We start from the raw sequence: 18,899 nt of genomic DNA, 5'->3' as shown, positions 1-18,899 counted from the left end.
GCTACCCAGTGGTTAGGACTCCCAGCTTTCACTGCCAAGGGCCCAGGTTCAATCCCTTGTCAGGGAAATAAGATCTCACAAGCCAGTCACACAAAAAGTAAAAATAAAATGGGGGGGGGGGGGTATCATGTGGGAGGAAGGGAATAGTCAGAGGTATAATCTGAGCTGAGACCTGTGAAGTGAGAGGGAGGTGGCTTCATGAGGGTCAGAGTAATCTCATTTCAAGTAGGAAGAACTGCACATGCAAAGGCCCAGGGACAGGACTGAGCTTTGTATGTTCCAGGGACCTGCAAAGAATGGTGGGTTAGAGAATAAAGAGAAGGGTGATAGAGAAGGGGAGTCAGGCACACCAACATAGTGCCTGCCCACAGAGTTGTCCTGGAGATCAAATAGGTTCATGTACATAAAGGCTGTTCAGGGGAAATCATAACTGAGCTAACTAGACAAAAAGGAGAAGAAACATGATTCTAGGAAGAAAATAGTATGTACCCTAGATCCTGGATAGAACAAGAGGAATAATGGCGAATACAGGGGGTGCTTTGGAGACCTTGAGGGGAGGTGGATTTTGGCCCAGTAGCAATGGGAGCCACTGAAGGGTTCTGGACAGAGTGACCTGACCTGACAAACTTTAGAATATCACTCTGGAGATTGGAACTGACATATACAAACTACTATATATAAAAGAGATAACTTATAAGAACCTACTGTATAGCACAGGGAACTCTACTCAATACTCTGTAATGACATATATGGGAAAAGAACCTAAAAAAGAGTGGATATGTGTATATGTATAACTGATTCACTTCGCTGTGCAGCAGAAACTAACCAACACTGAAAATAAACTATACTCCAATAAATTTTAATTTAAAAAATTAAAACCTTAGCCAAAGTAGCCAAAAATAACAACACTCTGGCTGCTTTGTGGAGAATGGATCGCACTGGGACAAGGCTGAGCCCACTCTCAGCCAGGGAGACCAGTGTGGATACTGCTGCAGAGATCCAGGCAAGAGATGGTGGTGCACCACAGAGCAACTCCATGAGATATTTAGGAATTGAAAAGGCTGAGACTTGGAAATAGGTGAGACATGGAGGAGAAAGTAAATACAGCTTAGGTTTCCAGTCGAGCGGCTGGGTGGATGGTGATGCACTTGATGACACCAAGAAAGTTCTGGGGGAGGAACAGGCTTTGGGGGCGACACGAAGGTCTTTATTTGAGGGTGACTGATGCAGGCATAAATGTCCAGGACACTGCCGGAAATCTGGGGAGGGGCCTGGGCGTGCACCTAAAGCCCTCAGCACAGGGCCCTGCCCTGCCACAGCGGTGCCTCTCACCATCATTATGGGGGCATGTGCACCTGGGCATATCCCGCCCTTCCCCCTAAGTTGTTTGTAGCGATCACTTGCAACGATGAAAGAATCTAGGGAGCCAAAATATATTCTTTATTTTAAGGATGAAAACAGGATAAGGAAGGAAAAAAAAAAAAGATACCTTTGTTAGTTGCCGCTGCAGTACCATCGAAAAAACATCCTGGGGAAACAAGGCGATGTTAGTGTGTGGCGGGGGAAGAGGCTGGGGACCAGAAATTTGGGTCCTGGAGCCTAGGTTCCAAAGGCGGGTGATAGGGCTTGGACTCTTGGATCTGAGACACCAGGGGCTGGGGGTTATGACTCCTGAGTAGGAGGGGGCTGGCGACTCGGAATTCCGGATCTGAGGGAGGAGGGGCTGAGAAACCCAAACGTCCCAGTCTCAGTAAGGAGAGAGCCGGAGGCTGGGACTCCGGGGTCCCGGGGACTCACCACACCAGCACGGTCACACTGGCTGATGCTAAGGCCACAAGGGCCACGAGCAGGCACTGATTGCCCGGCGTCAGAGCCTCGGGCCTGGCCAGCAGCTCGCCCAGGCTGGGCCTCCAGGGTTCGACCATCTCCGCCTCCCGCGGCACCCAGCGTAACACTTCCCGAAAAGAGCCCTGGAGCTCGGTCTCCGCGCGCGGCGGCGGGCCCGTCACTGCGGGGACGCGCACGTCAGCCGGGCGCCAGCCCCACCCCCCGCCGCGCAGCCCCGCCCCCTGTCCCGCCGCGCGGCCCCGCCTGTCCCGCCGCGCGGCCCCGCCCGGCCCGCACCGTTAAGAAAGAAGTAGAGCCGCGCCAGGGGGCGCTGGTCGTGCGTGATCACGCAAGAGAAGGTCCCGCGGTGCGTGGGCTGCACCGGCCGGATCCGCGCCAGGTAACCTTGGGCCCGCGGAATATCTCGGAAGTAGGTTGGATCTTGAGTCCGGAGCTGCGGGACGCTCGGGCTGAAGCGGCGAGAGGCCGAGGGCAGCCGGCTCCGCCCCGAGCACAGAAGAGAGTCTCCCCGCCCTCTCGGCAAACCGCTACATGAAGCCCCGCCCCTAAGCCAGGCCACCGCCCCCCCCCACCCCCGAGCCCCAGCCTCACCCTCTTATTCACCGAGCGTTCACGCACGACCCCGCCCCCTAAGCCTTGACTCCGCCTCGTGGGCCTAGGGTTTGCTCTCCCGCCTGAAACTCCTACGGACAACCCACCCCTGGGCTCTGTCACTGCATTTTGAGCTTTGACCTTACCCCCAAATGCCGGGACAGTCCCCTTGCACGAAGCATGAGTCTAGACCGAGCCTCCTCGAATCCCACTCCCTGCCTCCTGACTCTCCATCCTCTAGTGAAGCATAAACCGCCTCCTAAAGCCCTTCACGCTGGACCCGCCCCGACTCACACCTCCTGCGAACTTCCAGGAATAGGTGATCTCTTCCTTAGGCAGCTGGAAGTTCACAGTGCAAGAGAACATGGCCTGACGACCCCGAGTCACCGTCAGGTCCTGAACTGAAGACAGGTCTCGCATCGCCACCTCGGCCCGCCCACGTCCGACCCCCCCCCCCCCACCCCAACCCCAGCCCCTTCCTCGCTCAGCCCTCTCCCAGTTTTTCAGGTTTCTTGCCTTTCAAGGCCACGCCCCTCACCTGGGCAGTCAAGCGGGAGGTCGCAGACCTTGGAGTAGCATCCGCGGCAGCGAAAACGCCGGGTGACCTCCTGGAGTCCTGTGTGGTGGGAACGCTGGGTCTGGGGTCCATCTGCCTCCCCTGGCCAGGGTCCCTTCAGCCACCATAAGGTCTATTTAACTTCCCGGGGTTCTCCTTGCCGGACAAAATCTGGACCCCGCCTTTCCCGCGCTCATTGGCTGGCTCTCACAACTCTCCAGCCTCTAGGACCCCTATTGGTTTGCCTTGTTTTTTTTTTTTTTTTTTCGGACCCGCCTTTCGTGAGGGTTGTGAACTGGTTTTCTTACTCTTCTCCTGGGCTCGCATTGGCCCCTTCGGATCAGAGGCACCCGTGCCCTTCCAAGAGTCCCAGGTTTCGGCCCTTACCACCTCCCTTCCCCCCGCAATTCTGAGCTTTGAATGACGTGCTTACCGCAGGGAGGAATGCAGGCCTGCACTGCGGAGAGACGGGAAGCGTTACCACCCTGTAAGTCGCGGCAGGTGCCCCCTTGAAACTCCCCTAGAGGAAACGTTTCGGGGCCGGATGCATTCATTCCTCCAAGGGACCAGAGCCAGGTATGCCGCGCTCTACCAAAGGGGCAGGGCCAAGCCTGCAGCTTCCCCCCTGTAGGCGGGGCCAGGCCTGCGGTACTTCACCTGGGGACCCTGCCAGCCCTGCAGCATTCCATTAAGACGTCAGGCACATGCCTGCTGCTGGCACCCAGGAGGCAGGTCCAGCCCCGGTGTATCCCATCGAGCGGGACGGGCCTAGATCGCAGGCGATCATCGGAGGGGACAGAGCCTAATTAGGGCGTCCAATTAGAGGTGTGGTCAGGCTGGACGTAGCCCACTAAGACGCCCCGCATGGAAAGGAAACCTGTCACAGAGTGCCTAGGGTCAGACATTGATCCATGAAGAGGCCCAAGCTAGTCTGGGACAGGATTGTCCTACAAAGCGGTCCCAGCTAGAGGTAACCTTGCCTCGGAGGCAGGGCCGGACCCAGAGTGGTCCTAGCAGGGTAAGAGGCTGTGCCCAGAGTGACCCACAAGGGAAGCTCGGCTCAGAGATCGGGCCGGGGGTTTGGCTTGATGGGAGCGGATGGGGTCTTCGGAGTTGGGTTTGGTAATTGTGCCTGGGGGAAGAAGAGAGTCTATTTTACCTTCCTTAAGCTGCAATATAATCTTCTGCATTTTCTCCGCGGCATGAAGAAAGGCAACCCGAAAGGACCCTGGAGGGTGGAGGGAGTCCTTGTGGTAAAGACCCTTCCCCCAGGCTGCCGGAGCTTGACAGGCCTGGCTGCCATCATGTCTGTGCCCCTCCCCCAGCCCCTGCTATCCCCAGGTCTCTGGTATATGCCACAGCCTCCTACTCTTATCTGGATGGTGGGCACACCCCCAAATTTCCTTCTGCTGCCTCTGGACTAATCAGCCTCTGGACTAATCACTCTGACAGGACTCCGCATCCATGTTATCTTATTAAGGAGGAAAGGGAGGATAAAGGTCAAATTTCTCCCATGGCCTAGGAGGCCCTGTGTAGACTGGCCTAGTCTCGTCTCCCTCTGCATGCGAAGTCGCTTCAGTCTTGTCCGACTCTTTGTGACCTCATGGACTGTATAGCCCACCAGGTTCCTCTGTCCATGGAGATTCTCCAGGCAAGTATACTGGAGTGGGTTGCCATGTCCTCCTCCAGGGGATCTCCCTGACCCAGGTATGGAACCCGCAACTCTTAAGTCTCCTGCAGTTCGTTTCGCCTAGTAAGGAAAGCATCATGCTCTCTGCCACCTCAGGGCCTTTGCACATGCTGTCTTCAGTCTCCAGCACACCTCCCCCCGCCACTCCTACTCTTCCTTCCTGTCATCCCTCATGTCATCTCCTTAGAGGTTTTCTCTGACCACAAATCTAATTTAATCCAGTCCCCTATCTTTGTCTCTAACAGTACTCCGTCTGTTCCATTCATAGCTCTCACCAGTTTGCAAATACATCTATTCATATATACATAGTGAGCATTTAAGACTGTCTCTTAAGTGAGCAAACAAGTCCTTCTTTAGTGCTGTGTCCTCAGAACCCAGGAAAGGGCCCCCGAGTCTTAGGAATAAGTATGTGTAGAATGAATTCCAGGATTCAACTGGAATGAGCACCACAGCTGGAAGCCTGGGGCCACAATTCATCCGCTGGATGTGTTATATTTGGCCTGGAAAGTGTTTTTAAAAAATGACCCAGTTGCCATCATATGAAGTTTGGGAAAAGTCACATAAAATGTTTGGCATCCCTTTACGAAATCTGGAAGAGCTGTAACAGAGGCACTATTTCCATGAGGCAGCAGTTGGCTGGGGCTTAGCAGCAGCCACCCACTCTAGACAGGGCACACACCCACTTTTCCAGAGTTCCCAGTCTCTTCATTTCTACCCCTCTTTCACTCTTTCTATGTTCTCTGCTCTTATGGATGTTTGAGTTTTTCACCACCGTAATGGCCTTCAAAAAAAAAAAAAAAATGGGGGGAACTTTCTCAAAGTGGATGGCTGCAATGATTTACAGGTGGAGGTGGCTTTGGAAGTCAGAAGTGTGGCAGGATTTTGTTGTTGTTATTTAGTTGCTAAGTCAGGTTTCAATTCTGTGATCCAGTGCACTATAGCCTGCCTTGCTCCTCTGTCCATGGGATTCTCCAGGCAAGAATACTGGAATGGGGAGCCATTTCCTTCTCCAGGGGATCTTCCCCACCCAGGGATCGAACCTGCGTCTTCTGCACCACAGGCAGATTCTTTACCACTGAGCCACCAGTGCTCATGTGGTGGGGTGCTAGGGGCTGAATTCACCTCTTCCAAATTGATACAGTAAGGTCCTAAGCCTAGTCCTTCAGAACGTAACTGTATTTGGAGATGGAATCTTAAGGTGGTAACAACATTAAAATGAGGTTTTTCAGGTGGGCCTTAACCCAACATGACTGATTTCCTTGGAAGAGAAGGAAATTTGGACACAGACACAGAGGGAAGACAGTCATTCTGCAAGTCAAGGAGAGAGGCCTCAGAAGAAACCCACCCTGCTGACACTGACACCTTGATCCCGGACTTCTGGCCTCCAGAACTGTGGGCAAATACACCTCTTTTAGTTAAGCCACCCAGTCTCTGGGTTTTTTGTTACAGCAGCCCTAGCAAACTAATACACAGGGATTGCCAGTTGCCTCAAAATATCTATTTTCTCCTTAATAACATATCACCACGTTTCAGCTGAGAAAGCACCCCGACCCTGCCCCAGTTAAAAGACATTTCCCAACCTCCCATTGTAGCTGGCTGTGGTCATGTGACCTAGCTGTGGTCATGTGTCCAAGTTCTGATGGTTGAGATGTAAGTTTAAGTGTGATGTGAATCACAGAAAGTAGCCTTAAAAGAGATATGGTGCCATTTTATTGGCCCCTTTCCCCTTCTTTCATCCTGTTGCCTGAAACTTAGATTTGATGGCTGCACTCTAGCAGTTATATAGGACCATGAGGATAAGTAGTATACCCTAGGATGGTAAGGCAGAAAGCTGGAAGGGTACTGAGTCCCCAGGAAAATGGAGCTGCCATAGTAGTCTTAAGTGCCTACCTTAAGACTTATTTTATATGGAAAAAATAAACTTCTACCCTGCTTAAGACATTGCAGGTTTTAACCTTAGGTTAAACCATAGATAAAGGGAGGGAATTGAGGATTCTGATAAGAATCTGGCTGAAGTAATGATCATAGAAGTGATGGTAGAAGCTGGAGAGAAGGGGGCTCTGAAGCCAGGAAGCAGGTACAAAATGAGGGGTCAAGGACTTAGCAGTCTCTCCTTGGCCACAAGGCAGGCAGGAGCTGTGGTCTGGTGATGGCAGTATGGTCAGGAGGATGTGGTCCGAGTGGCGTGTCATGATGTTGGAGGAGGCAGCCAAGGAATATCCATGGGCCAAACCAAATGGCTCTTGGGGGACGGTGTGTGGGATACACCAAGTCAGCCAGGGGGCAGGCAAGAAGCATGGGAGTGAATAGGGGTGGAGCAAAATGTCCAAAAGGGCAAGAGGCAGGCTTGTGTTAACCACAAAGGGGCACGAGTTATAGTCTCCCCAAAGAGGTGCTTCACTGGGAGCCTGGACTTGCTGATCACCTGCGTTTGAGTCCTGTCTGTCCCAAATATGCGCACACCTGTCTCACTTCCATGCTACCCATCAGATGCACTCCTCCCTATGTGACCTTGACCGGGTATTTAACCTTCCTGATCCTTGTTTTTTTCCCCTCATTCATAAAATGGGGACAATATTGGTGTCTACTTCACAGCATTGGTGATGAGGATTTCATGTCATAGAATATAAAAGCCTCCTCCTCCCAAACTACATGCTAGGTACCATTAAATGACCATAATGCGATAATGTCTGTGTTACAGAATCGTCAACTACTGGCATTATCACCCCCTAATCTGAGATGGGGAAACCCAGGCACAGAGAGGTTAGGAAATCAGCCAAGGTCACACAGCTAGATTGGAACCCATGTGGCCAAACTCCAGAGTCTCCACGGGTGGCCACTACCTGCGGTAGACGCACTGCCCTCCACACGACACTAACAGTGTCAGCAGCCACCACCGGGAACCACTCTGAGCCCACCTGTCCATCTCTCCAGGCCTCCATTCAGGAGAGACCCAGGAGTCGTCTCGATTCTTCCCATCCCCATCATCCTACATACGTCTGGTCCAGACAGCCCCTGGGTCCATCCAGGGGAGCCCCAACTTCCCTATCTGGAAAATGGAGCTATAAAACTACACCTCATGGGGCCAGTACAAGGACATCCTTTAGAAGGATTATTAACATAAATCACACTTTGCAGACACAGCATCTTCCAGGCAAGGGGCAGGTTCATCTCAGCCCCCACCAACCATCACAAGTTTAAGACACCACTGACCATCTCCTCCCTAGGCCTTCGGCGTCTGCTTTTGACCCACATGGCCTTAGTCAGAACCCCTCTTTCCTGTAAAATCCTCCAAAGGGTTTCCCCACATCAAGAGCAAGAGCTGAAGTGATCATTGGGTATGAGCTGGAAAGAGGGGGTCCTTTGGCTGAAGCTGGCTCAAGAACGCACCCTAGCGGTTCCCGAAGTGTGTTCCCAGCACAGCAGCAGCAGCACCCGGGAACTTGTTAGACATGTCCATCTCTGGGCCCCACCTCAGACCTAAGGCTCAGAAACAGAGGGTGGGGCCCAGGAGCCTGCATTTTAATAAGGTCCCAGGAGATTCTGACATACACTGTGGGGCTGGAGAACTACTGGCCTACATGGTCCACTCCAGCCCCACTGGCTCCAGGGCCTTTGCACTGGCTCTTTCCACCACCTGGAAGCTCTCTCCCCAGGTCACCTGCACAGCTCTCTCTGTTCCCCCAGTTGTTCTTTGCACAACTGGATCTTTTCATTTGCACCTCCCCTGATCAACCTGTTTAGTAAAACGATCACCCCACTGGCCAGCCCCCTTTCTCTCCCCCTATTGTTTCCCTCCATAGCATGGATCACCAACTGACATCTATGGCATTTCACTGATTACGTTTAATAATCAGTGCAAGCAACCTGAGGGCAGGTGGCTTGCAGTTTGGGTCACAGCTGTGTCCCTGGTGGTGTTCCTGGCACAGTCAGTAAATACCCATGGAACGTAAAGCCCCAGCTTCTCGCGGCCCCCAGACTCTCCCTCCAGTCCATCCATATGGCCCTCGAGGATCTTTCTACACCCTGAGCTGACCCTGCCCTTCCCCTGCTCACAGCCTTGTTTCTTTGGGACAGTCTCAAATCTCCCTGACTCCCAGTTGTACCCTGGACGTCCCCCAGGCCCCTCGCAGTCACTGCAGCCTCAGCCAGCTGGCCATCTACCCTTTCTCCTGCTCTTCCTCCCAGAGATGACCACTGCCCACTCAGACACGGAGCCAGACCCGGCACACAGTCCCTAACCCTCTTCTTCCCCTCCCCCTGAACAGCTCATCAGACCCAGGCCTGGTCCTCTCTTCTCCACCTTCACAGATTCCCCACCGCAGGTCTGGCCTCCTTCACCACAGCCTCCACCCCGGGCCTCCCAGCCTCCACTCCCTCCCCTGCTCCAGTTGGTCCCACACACTGCCCTCAGGGTCTTCTGCACCCAGAGCAGGACTTGTTTCTGCTCTTTTCGAAAACTTCTGATGTAGGGGAGAAGGGCATTTCCCAGAATTCTTCCCCCACCCTCACCCCCAGCTCTGAGTTCCCCAGCTCTCCCTTTGTGGGTGGGGGAATCTGCAGCTGAAGTCTTCTCCATGCTGCACCTCCCCCCTGCACTGGGAGTCCCCCAGATGGATGGGAAGCTCCTCATGTTTGGGGATTATGTTTGTCAAAAAGCTCACAGGCAAGAGTAGGAAGCAAAAGAAGTAATAGAACTGAAATGTAGAAATAAGTGCGGAGCCCCCAGACCACGGACACGGCCATGAACGCTTCCCCACCCATAGTTCCAGTCTCCAGCATGCAGGGGCAGGGGTTGGAGGGAGTCCTGTGTCACGTGACCACTGTGGCCTGGTGTGATCACTGTTCAACCTGCCCCTCAGCCACGAGGGTCACCCCAGCCCTGTGATCCCTTCACACTGTCACACGCATGTGTTGATTGTGTCTCACTCCCTCAAGGTTGTCACATGTGCCTGTCTCCCCAGTGATGCTCTCCCTCCCTGCTCCCACCTGTCTTCTGGGCCCCCTAATAGCCTCCATCAGTAAAAGATGTGGAATCACTTTGCTAACTGTAGGGAGTTTTATCCTAGAGGAAGCTCTCCTCCCTGAAGTCTGTCTCCACTGCTGGAGCCCCCTCCGTCTCACTGAGTTCCCACACCTTGCCGAAGGCAAAGTGCTTGTCCCCTTTCTCAGATGGGTAAGTTGAGGCCCGAAGTTGGGGACAGGGGCAGTGATGCATCCAGAATCTCACAGCCAGGGAGAGGGCAAGCCACAGAGGGAGGGCAGGTTTCACCTCCCTGAGCCCCACTGGCCTCAGACTCAAGTTCCTTCTGCCCTGAACCCACCAGGCCCTGCCCGTCTCTGCTCCCTGACAAGGTCACCCAGCTCCCTTGGCATCCTACCATCAAGATCACTGTCACGTTCTGGGCTTTCTCCCCCGTGCCCTCCGCCCCACAAAGGCTCAGACATCCATATCCCAGTGCCATGGATCCTGCCCCACTCACCCTGGGCAGCGGCCATCTCCTGGAGGGAGTGGGTCATCTGGGTGAAGGCATCGTGCAGCTGGCCCCTCTCCTCGTAGTCTGGTGGTGGGAAGCAGGGGCTGGGGGGAAACTGCTTCCCCCGGCACCATGTCCCCGAGGTGGTCATCCCTCTGTCTCCGAGCTCTGCTCCCCACGTCTCCATTCTCCCATCTGTGTGTCTCGTCCCTCTCAGTCTCTCCAGGCCTCTCAGGTCCCTCCCTCCACCTACCCTCGGCCCCCCTCCCATCCCAGGAGGATGCTGGGGAGCAAGGGGCAGTCTCCTCACTGATCTCAGTGTCCAGCAGCCCCTTAAAGGCGTCTGCGAAGGCCTCCTCACACTTCCCGAGGTCGGGGCTGTCCAGGCCGGCGAAGATCTGGCAAATCTGGAGACGCTCCTCGTAAGACGTGAAGCAGAGGAGACAGGCCCAGGCTGAAGCCCCAGAGACCACAAGGGCCGCCAGGGAGGGCAGGATGGCCCTCCAAGGGGCCAGCCAGGCCATGGCGGAGGGTCGCAGCCTGGGCGAAAGCTGGTAACTTTTGTGAGGTCACTGTGGTGCGGGGGAGGGGCTCAAGATGCAGGGGTCAAAGGTCAGGTCTCAGTCACCAATCCAATGTCAGGCTCCCCCTGTGGGGGTTTTCAGGGAGGAAGGGGACAGGGGGTCGGGCCGGCAAGCCCCAGGCTGGTGGTTGGGCCGGACGCCAGGCTCCCAAGAACCTCACCTGTGACCCTGGACGTCCTCACAGGTTAAAGGGTCTCAGGGACGCAGAGGCCGGCAGTGCGCTGTGTGTGGGGGGGCCTGCCAGGCCCTGGGGTGGGGGTGGGGGTGCCGGGGAAATGAACATGGCACAGAGACACCGTAAGGGCCCGAAAGACAGAAACTAGGCCACAGGAAGACACCAGGAGGCCAGAGATCCAGAAAACACCATAAGAGACTAATGGAGACAGTTTCAGAGGCCACTGCACAGAGACCCAGTGGAGATGGAGAGACAGAGAAAGCCAAGCAGAGATTTCTGGATGGGAGAGAAACTCTCTGAAGGAAAGGGGAGAAAGGAAAGGGATGAGGACAGGAGGGACAGCCCCGCTTCTCTCCCAGGGTCCCTGCAGCAGCTCCCCCTCCCCAGCCTGGCTGGGTGGGGCAGGGGACCAGGGTCCAGGGGTCCCCGCCGGCCGTCCCGTGCAGGGCGCAGCCTGGGGAAAGCTAGGAGGCCGTATAGTGATCTCCTTGGGTGTCCTCCTCAACTATACAACCTCCTACCTCAGCCCGGGGGGCGCGGCAGGTGGACAGACAGACGGATGGACGGACAGACGGGGCCAGGGAGGGCGGGGAGGGCCGGGGGAGGCCCCAGCCGCGATGGTGAGCCCCCGACACGGACCCACAGACACGAGCTTGTGTGCGGCGAAGGCCCCGCAAGGTCGGTTCTACGGGTGGGTGCCAGGACCCAGGAATCCGGGCCCCCGGCCCCCTCCTCCCCAAGGAACCCAGGAGTCAGTCTCTCGGCCTCTTCCTCCCCGAAGGTCCCCGGAATCCAGGTCCCCTAGCCCCCACTGCTCCCTGAGATTCAAAAGTCCGAGTCCTCAAGCCCCTCTTCTCCCCAGGGGACCCAGGAGGCCAGGCCCCCGGCCCCTCCCTCAGTCCCGGGAATCCAGCCAGGCCTCTCTCCTTTGGAAAAGACGCAGCCCGGCTTCCTGGATCCCGGGTCCGAGGGAACTTCACCAGTTTCAGAGTTTGGCCACTTGGGCCAGCTCCCTCCCTGACCCTACCTGTCAGATAATCGGAAATCCAGAAGCAGGGCGGAGGCCGCCCAGGGGCTATAAACCCGCGAAAGCCTGTCTGGGTATCTGCTCCTCTCTCACCCCTGCTTTTGGCCTCTCATCAAGTACCACACTGACATCCGCGGATGCCGCCCCAGGCCTGTGTCATCTCTCCGGCTGAGCACGAGGTGCCATCGGCACCCCCATTTCGCAGGTGGTAAGGCTGAGCCCCAGCCAGCCGTAGGCTGGGGTGGGGAGGGTGGCGGGGGCAAGAGTGGGAGGGGCCAGGCCTTCCAGGCTAGAGGGCCCAGCACCCGCCCTCCCCAGCCCGGGGCTGAGTCTGTGCACCTGAGAACCTCCGCCTCGGTCCAGGGCTCCAGCGGTCTCGCTCCCGCCGTCTCCCGCTCCAGCTCCATCTTCCCGGTCCTCTCTCCCGGTCCGGCCTGCTCGCCCTCGGCCTCACCTGGTCCCCATCTCCTGCAGCCTCCGTGTGCTCCTCCCCGGCTCTGCGCTGCCCATCCGCGCCTCCCCCCGCGCGCGGCCGTCCCCGGCTCGCAGGGGCCTTTCTCAGGCCGTGTCTCTCCGCCCTCCCCCGCCTTGCTCTCTCTCCTCTTCTCCTTTCTGCTTCTTTCCCTTTCCCTCCGGCCTTGCCCCCTCCCCTGCTCCGCCCCCCTCCCTCTGTCTTTGTCCCTTTCCTCCCTTCTCTCCCTCGATTTCCCCGTCTCACTCTCCTCCCCACCCCCCCCCACAACCCTCTTCCCCCTGCCTGCCTCCCTCCCTCGTCTCTCCATCTCCCGGCCTCCTGCTCCCCCTCCGTCTCCCTCCTTGCCTCTCTCTCTCTCTTTCTCCTTCTCTCCCTCCCGGGTCTCTCGCCTCCCTCCACCCCCCCTTCTCCTTCCTTCTCTCCCTCCCCCTCGCCGCAGCTCGGAGCCAGGTCTGGAGCCGGGGGTGGGGTGGGGGTGGTTCGCGCAGGGGCCCAGGGCCGGGGTAGCGACCTGCTGGGGAGGCGGGGAGGCGCGGAGGGGCGGGGGAGGCCGGGGGGAAGGGCGGAGGGGGGAGCCCAGGGCCGGGTCCGCGGACCCCGCTCGCATCCCGCTTCCCTCCTTCCCGGCCTCCCCGACCCTCCGGCAGGGGCGCTAGCCGGGCCAAGGTGGGGAGGAAGGGGAAGGGAGGAGGCGGCCCCCGCCCCCCCCGACCCCCCCAACCTGGCCCGGAGCCCAGGCCCGGGCTCCCAGCATGCCCCGGGGCTGCCGGGGGCCTGGGGAGGGGGTGCGAGCCGAGGGAAGCCGAGCGTCCTCAGGGTTCGCGGGGCCGCAGCATCGCCGTGCGGCTCCGGCACGTCTCTCCTAGGGAAACTGAGGCCCGCAGAGAGCGGAGGGCGGGGGGCGGGGGTCAGGACCCGATCGAGGTCACTGCACCGGGCCTCGGCGGAAACGCGGACTCCCCGGGCCCGCAGGCCCGACCCGGGGAAAGGGTTGGCGCAGGACTTCGCCCAGGTCTGGGCCCCCCTCCCCCTCCCCGCAGACCCTGGGGAGCCCCCAAGGGTCAGAGAGCAGACCCAAACAGTCTGGCACCATGGCAACCAGTGGCCCCGCCCCCTTAACCCCCAGAGGGCTGGACTCCAGCTGGGGCCAAAGAGGAGGAGGTGGGGACACCTGGGTTAGGGGGAGAAAGGGTCTGGGGGCCCGAACTCTGGGATTTCGTGGAGAATCAGGGGGCTGGAATGTGGACCCGGCCCCCCCCCCCCCTTCCTCCCTTCCAAGGGCTGAGGGAAGAAGAGGCTGGAGGCCCAGACTCCAGGGTCCAGGGCTAAAAAAAGGGGGCTGGGGTTCGGACGCTGGAATTCTGCGGGAGGGGCCGGGTCGCGGACGCCCAGGTCTGAGGGAGGAGGGGGCCGGGGACTGGAATCCCGGTCCCCGAGGGAGCCTGGACGCTGGGCCTCTCCTGCGCCAGACATCCCCTGCCCCCGCCGCTGACCCTGGCCTGTCTGGCAGCCCAGACAACCTCCCCCTCCTCGGCAGCCCCCTCCCACTGGCTCGGCTCACCCTTGACCCCTCAGAGCCCCGCAGCCCCTTCCCTGCCCCTCCCCCGCCCCTCCAGCCAGACGTTAACCCTTCCGCGGCCAGAGGCACCTCCAGAGCCAGCCTCTCCCTTGAGCTCCCCTGAGAGCGCGGGAGGGCATCCCTCCCGAGTCTCCTCCGGCTCCGAGCCTCTCTAGCTATCCCAGCCCCATCTCTCCCCTCCCAGTGGAGTCTAGGAGGTGCTCCTGCACCGCTCCTCGCCCGCTCCTTCTCCTGAACCCCGGAATCCAGGCCCCCCCAGTTCCCACCTACAAGGATTCGGGACTCTGGGTCCCCAGCCCCCGCCTCCTCCTCCAGGAACCCAGAAATCCAAGGACCCTGGAGTCCGGGCCCCGGGTCCCACGCCCCTGCCTCTCCGTAGACTCACGGCTCCACCGCTCCCGCGTCGGGGGAAGGGTCTCGGCGGGCAGCCCCCCGGGGCCGGGCCGAGCCGGGCCCCGCTGCCGCCGCCGCCACCGCCGCCAGCTCTCCATCCTCTCCCCGCCTCCGCCGCCCGACGGCCTCTCCCCTTCCTCCCGGCGTCCCAGCCATCCTCCTTCCCTCCTCCCCGACTCCCTCCGGCCTGGGCCTCCTCCCGGTTCTGCGGGCCCGGCTCCCCCGCCCGGGACCCCGGCGGACCAGCCCCCTCCCCAGGGGGGCCCCCGCCCCGGCCCCTCCCCACCGCCCGGCCCAGTCCGGCCTGGCTTCCACCACCGCCACCGACCCCCCCCCCCCCGCCCCGCCCCTGCCCCGGAGCTGGCCCCGGTCCAGGGGAAAAAATTCCATCCAGCCCCGGGGAGGAGGGAGCGGGGCGGGGGAGGGAGCGGGGCGGAGAGGCCGGGCCGGGGAGCGTGACGCAGGGAGGAGGGAAGGGACAAAAGGGGCTGGGAGGCGGTAGGGTGAGCCGGCGGCGCTCCCGCTCCTCCCTCCCTCCTCCCTCGGCCGGGGCCGGTTCTCTTCTCTCCGCTTTCTTTCGTCCCCTCCACCTCTCCTCCCTTTCCTTCACTCTGCCTGCCTCCTCCTGGCCCTGTGCTCCCCCCACCCCACCCCCCGCCGCCGTGTCTCCGTCTCCGCGTCTCTTTCTCCTTACATCACGCCCCCCGCGCCCCTCCATCAGGGTCTTCTCCTCTCCTCGCTCTGTCTCCCCCTTTCTGCTCTCCCAGCCTCCTTCCCCTCCCTCCGCTTCGGTTTCTCCACCCACCCACCCACTAGGGGACGGAAAGGTGAATCAGACCCAGATCTGCCCTTGCAGTCCGAGCTCACAAGTCTGATGGAGGAGACAGACCCAGACGCAGACAGTTCCAATCCTGGGCGATCGGGGTATGACCAAGGGAGGGTCCAGCGGCTTGTGGGAGCCCCGGGGTATGGGGCAGGAATCCTTTCAGCTGGCGATAGCCGAAAGGGCCTCCAGACAAGGCGGTGGTTGTGACCTCCAAGAGCTAGGAGAAGTTAGATCTGAATTGTGTGAGAGAGAGAGAGAGAGGCGTCCGTAAGGGCATTGCAGGCGGAGGGCACAGCTGAAGCAGAGGCCCAGAGGAAACCAGGGGGGCGATTCTGGGAGAAGGGCAGGCGGTCAAGTCTGATGGGAACTCAGGAGCCTGCAAGAGGAGGCTGAGATGGTGGGCGGGGCCAGGTGCCCAGCGCTTGGCTGGCCGGGGGCGGGGAACTTTCCCATGTGGGTGTCTGGGAGCAAAGGGAGGGGCAGGGTCAGATTTGGGGTGTCAAAGTGATCCCTCTGGGGCCTGTGGGGGATGAGTTGGGGGGAAGAGACTGCTGGAGGATGGTGAGACGGTTGCCTGATCCGAGGCGGGGACCCTGGGGACCCAGAGGAGGGGGTGGGACAGAGAATGTGAGGAGGGTGATGAGGATGGAAGAGGTCAGGAAGATAAAACAACCAGGAGTGTGGCCCTGAGACTGCGGGGGCCAGGAGTTGTTCTGGATGGGGAACCAGAGGGAGAAGGGGGTGCAGAAGAGGGCAGGCACTGTGTGCCGATTGGGACCTAGTGGACATTAGGGCCCAGAGGACATATTGAGGACACGTTGAGGGAGTGGTGAGTGCAGGGTCCTGGGGTTCCAACAGTGAAAAATGCCGTCTCCTCCTGCCCTGTCCCTGGCCACCTACTCCTCTCTGGGGACAGCTCATGCTTACCAGTTTCTTATGAATCTTTCCAGAAGAATTATATCCTTTTGTACTTGTTTATTGGGCTTCCCATATGGCTCAGCTTAAAGAATTTGCCTGCAATGCGGGAGACCTGGGTTCGATCCCTGGGTTAAGAAGATCCCCTGGAGAAGGGAAAGTGTACCCACTCCAGTATTCTGGCCTAGAGAATTCCATGGACTGTATAGGCCATGGGGTTGCAAAGAGTCCTACAGGACTGAGTGACTTTCACTTTCACGCATGTATTATACTAACCCCCTCTGTTTTGTCCCCAGGTGGGATCATATTATTCTATGCTTTTTTTTTTTTAACACTATATCCTGTGTTATTCATCCATGTGTGTGTGCTAAGTCGCTTCAGTCGTGTCCAACTCTTTGTGACCCCATGGATTGTAGCCCAACAGGCTCCTCTGTCCATGGGATTCTCCAGGCAAGAATACTGGAGTGGTTGGCCATGCCCTCCTCCAGGGGATCTTCCTGACCCAGGGATCAAACCAGCGTCTTTTATGTCTCTTTCATTGGCAGGCGGGTTCTTTACCACTAGTGTCACTTGCGAAAACCTTATTCATCCATTTTTGTTATCAACTAGGAGGGGTTTTTCACATAAAGAAACTAATGATTATGAATATGCAAATTACTGTTTTTTAAAAAACTATAATTTCTTCCAATGCTCTGAAGCCTCTTGACCCAGATATTTGATAAATACTTCTAGATTCTTTAAATTTTGTCACTAATTACTAATGATAGGAGTAATAACAAATGGCAATCCTTTCTTGAATGTCTACTTAAGGACAGTTTTCTGGGCTGAGTATTTGTTATACATTGTCTCAGTCAACATTTTTGGGGTTTTTTGGCCTCACCCTGCTACTTGTGGGATCTTAGTTCCCTCACCAGGGATCAAGTCAATGCCCCCTGCATTGGAAGCATGGAGTCTTAACCACTGGACCGCCAGGGACTTCCCAGCAGCAGTCTTATTTTTAAGAATTGTTTTATCTCCATGTAAGGATGAGAGAACTGAGATTCTGAATAGTGAGTTTCCCATGCTTACAAGTGAATGGCAGAGCCCAGGCCATTCACCCAGGCCTCTCTGGGTCCATGTGCTATGCCATTTCTTTGGAGACCGGCTACCTCTGTGAAAATGGCCAACTTGCCTGGGGTTGCTGTCCAGCATAGGTTAGACTTGTCATGCACACAGATTCACACTTGATAAAAGGATCTTTTGTCAGACCCTACACCTTGACTTGGCATCCAGAATGACTGTCAGTCTGTTCTCATCTTCAGATGCCCTGCGTTCATATCAGGACAAAAACCACACCACCATGCTGTCTTCTTGTGCTTGCCTTGATTCCCTTGTTTGGTGATTCTCGACGTCTGGGTCTGTCTCTGAGAGTTCTCTGAAGGCACCGTGGAAGTCTGAGTCATCTCGATGTCCTCAGTATCACTCAGCATAGGGTGTGGCTCAGAGGAAGGGCTCAGGAAAACATTTGCCAAATGAATGAATGGAGAGATGGATGAATAACAAGTGGTTTATGGGTTAGGCTGAGACTTGCCTAAGTTCTGGGATAAAAGAACTTAATTCCCGTTAGTTCCTGAAGCATAAGACCTCTGTTACCATTTGTTAGTGACTCATAGGAAGCACTGTTTCCATCGTTCTTTGATATACAGAGTTCATAACTCCCTTGACACCTAATACTGAAATATTGCCATTTCCACACATCTCTAAAACTCAAGATTCACTGTTCACTACCATCAGCCCCTGAGACTCAGCACCCACCATTCGCTCCCATCAGCCCCTGAGACTCAGGGTCCACCACTCCCATCTGCCATTGACACACAGTACCACAGTTCTTGTCAGTCCTTGATACCCAATATCCGTAATTCCTATCCCACTACAATACAAGGCGACCACCATTCCCATCAACTCCTGAGACAGAAGTTCTGCCTTTCCTATTATCCCTTTAGAACAGCATACCAATGGAAAATAAAAACTCCCCGCCCTCCACAAGGCCGTCTGCAATTCCCTGGAACAGAAACTGTGAGCCAGGAAGACACTTCAGCCTGCCCTGAAGTAGGTCTGAATCAAGGACTCACTTATTAATGCTGTAGAAATGGGGACACGAAGGTTATGAACTTCCAAGTAGCAAAGAATCCTTCCATGGGAGGGATCAACCCCAAACTGGGCATAATCTTATAGCGTCACCAGAGAATGCTTCCAAACTCAAGACAGTGCCCCACAGCACCACTTAATCCTCACAGGTGTGATAATCCTCAGATGGCAGATCACCCAAAATATTAATACCAGACGATCCAAATGCAACAGGTGCTCCCATCATGCTGTTAAGTAATCCCAAATGGCAACTTACCCCAGTGGATTTAGGAACTGGGGAGGGGGCCACCTTTTCTGTGCATGTTGGCTGGTGGTGGGAAGAAGATGACAATTTTTCAATTTACTTTTTACTTTTGGCTGTACTGGGTCTTTGTTGCCCCATGAGGACCTTCTCTAGTTATGGTGTGCAAGTTTCTCATTGCGGTGGCTTCTCTTGTTGCCAAGCATGGGTGTGTAAGCTCAGCAGTTGTGGCTCGCAGGTCCACTTGCCTCATGGCACATGCAATCTTCCTAGACCAAGGATCACACCCATGTCTCCTGCATTGGGAGGTGGATTCTCAAACACTGGACCACCGGGGAAGCCCCAGAAGATGACAAATCTTAGTCCCACTATTAACTCTTTCCTGGGTGGAAGGT

At 56.9% G+C, this 18,899-nt stretch overlaps 1 protein-coding gene across 1 annotated transcript; it reads right to left on the bottom strand.

The window, feature by feature from the left end:
* Positions 1–1,494: 1,494 nt before the first annotated feature.
* SPACA6 (sperm acrosome associated 6) lies at positions 1,495–12,355 on the bottom strand. The gene is made up of 12 exons (XM_052656841.1): positions 12,288–12,355; positions 12,078–12,184; positions 10,473–10,616; positions 10,169–10,246; positions 4,155–4,223; positions 3,429–3,452; positions 2,978–3,055; positions 2,734–2,840; positions 2,652–2,654; positions 2,125–2,281; positions 1,798–2,008; positions 1,495–1,528 (listed from the first exon to the last, which is right to left on the bottom strand). Exons 1-12 carry the CDS (start codon positions 12,353–12,355, stop codon positions 1,495–1,497), a joined length of 1,080 nt encoding a protein of 359 aa, XP_052512801.1.
* Between the last annotated feature and the right edge of the window lie 6,544 nt (positions 12,356–18,899).

This window comes from Budorcas taxicolor, chromosome 18 (assembly GCF_023091745.1).
Source record: "Budorcas taxicolor isolate Tak-1 chromosome 18, Takin1.1, whole genome shotgun sequence".
In the NCBI taxonomy this organism is placed as follows: domain Eukaryota; kingdom Metazoa; phylum Chordata; class Mammalia; order Artiodactyla; family Bovidae; genus Budorcas; species Budorcas taxicolor.
Note: the sequence above shows the minus strand (reverse complement) of the source record. Positions and strands in the feature narration are given on the sequence as shown.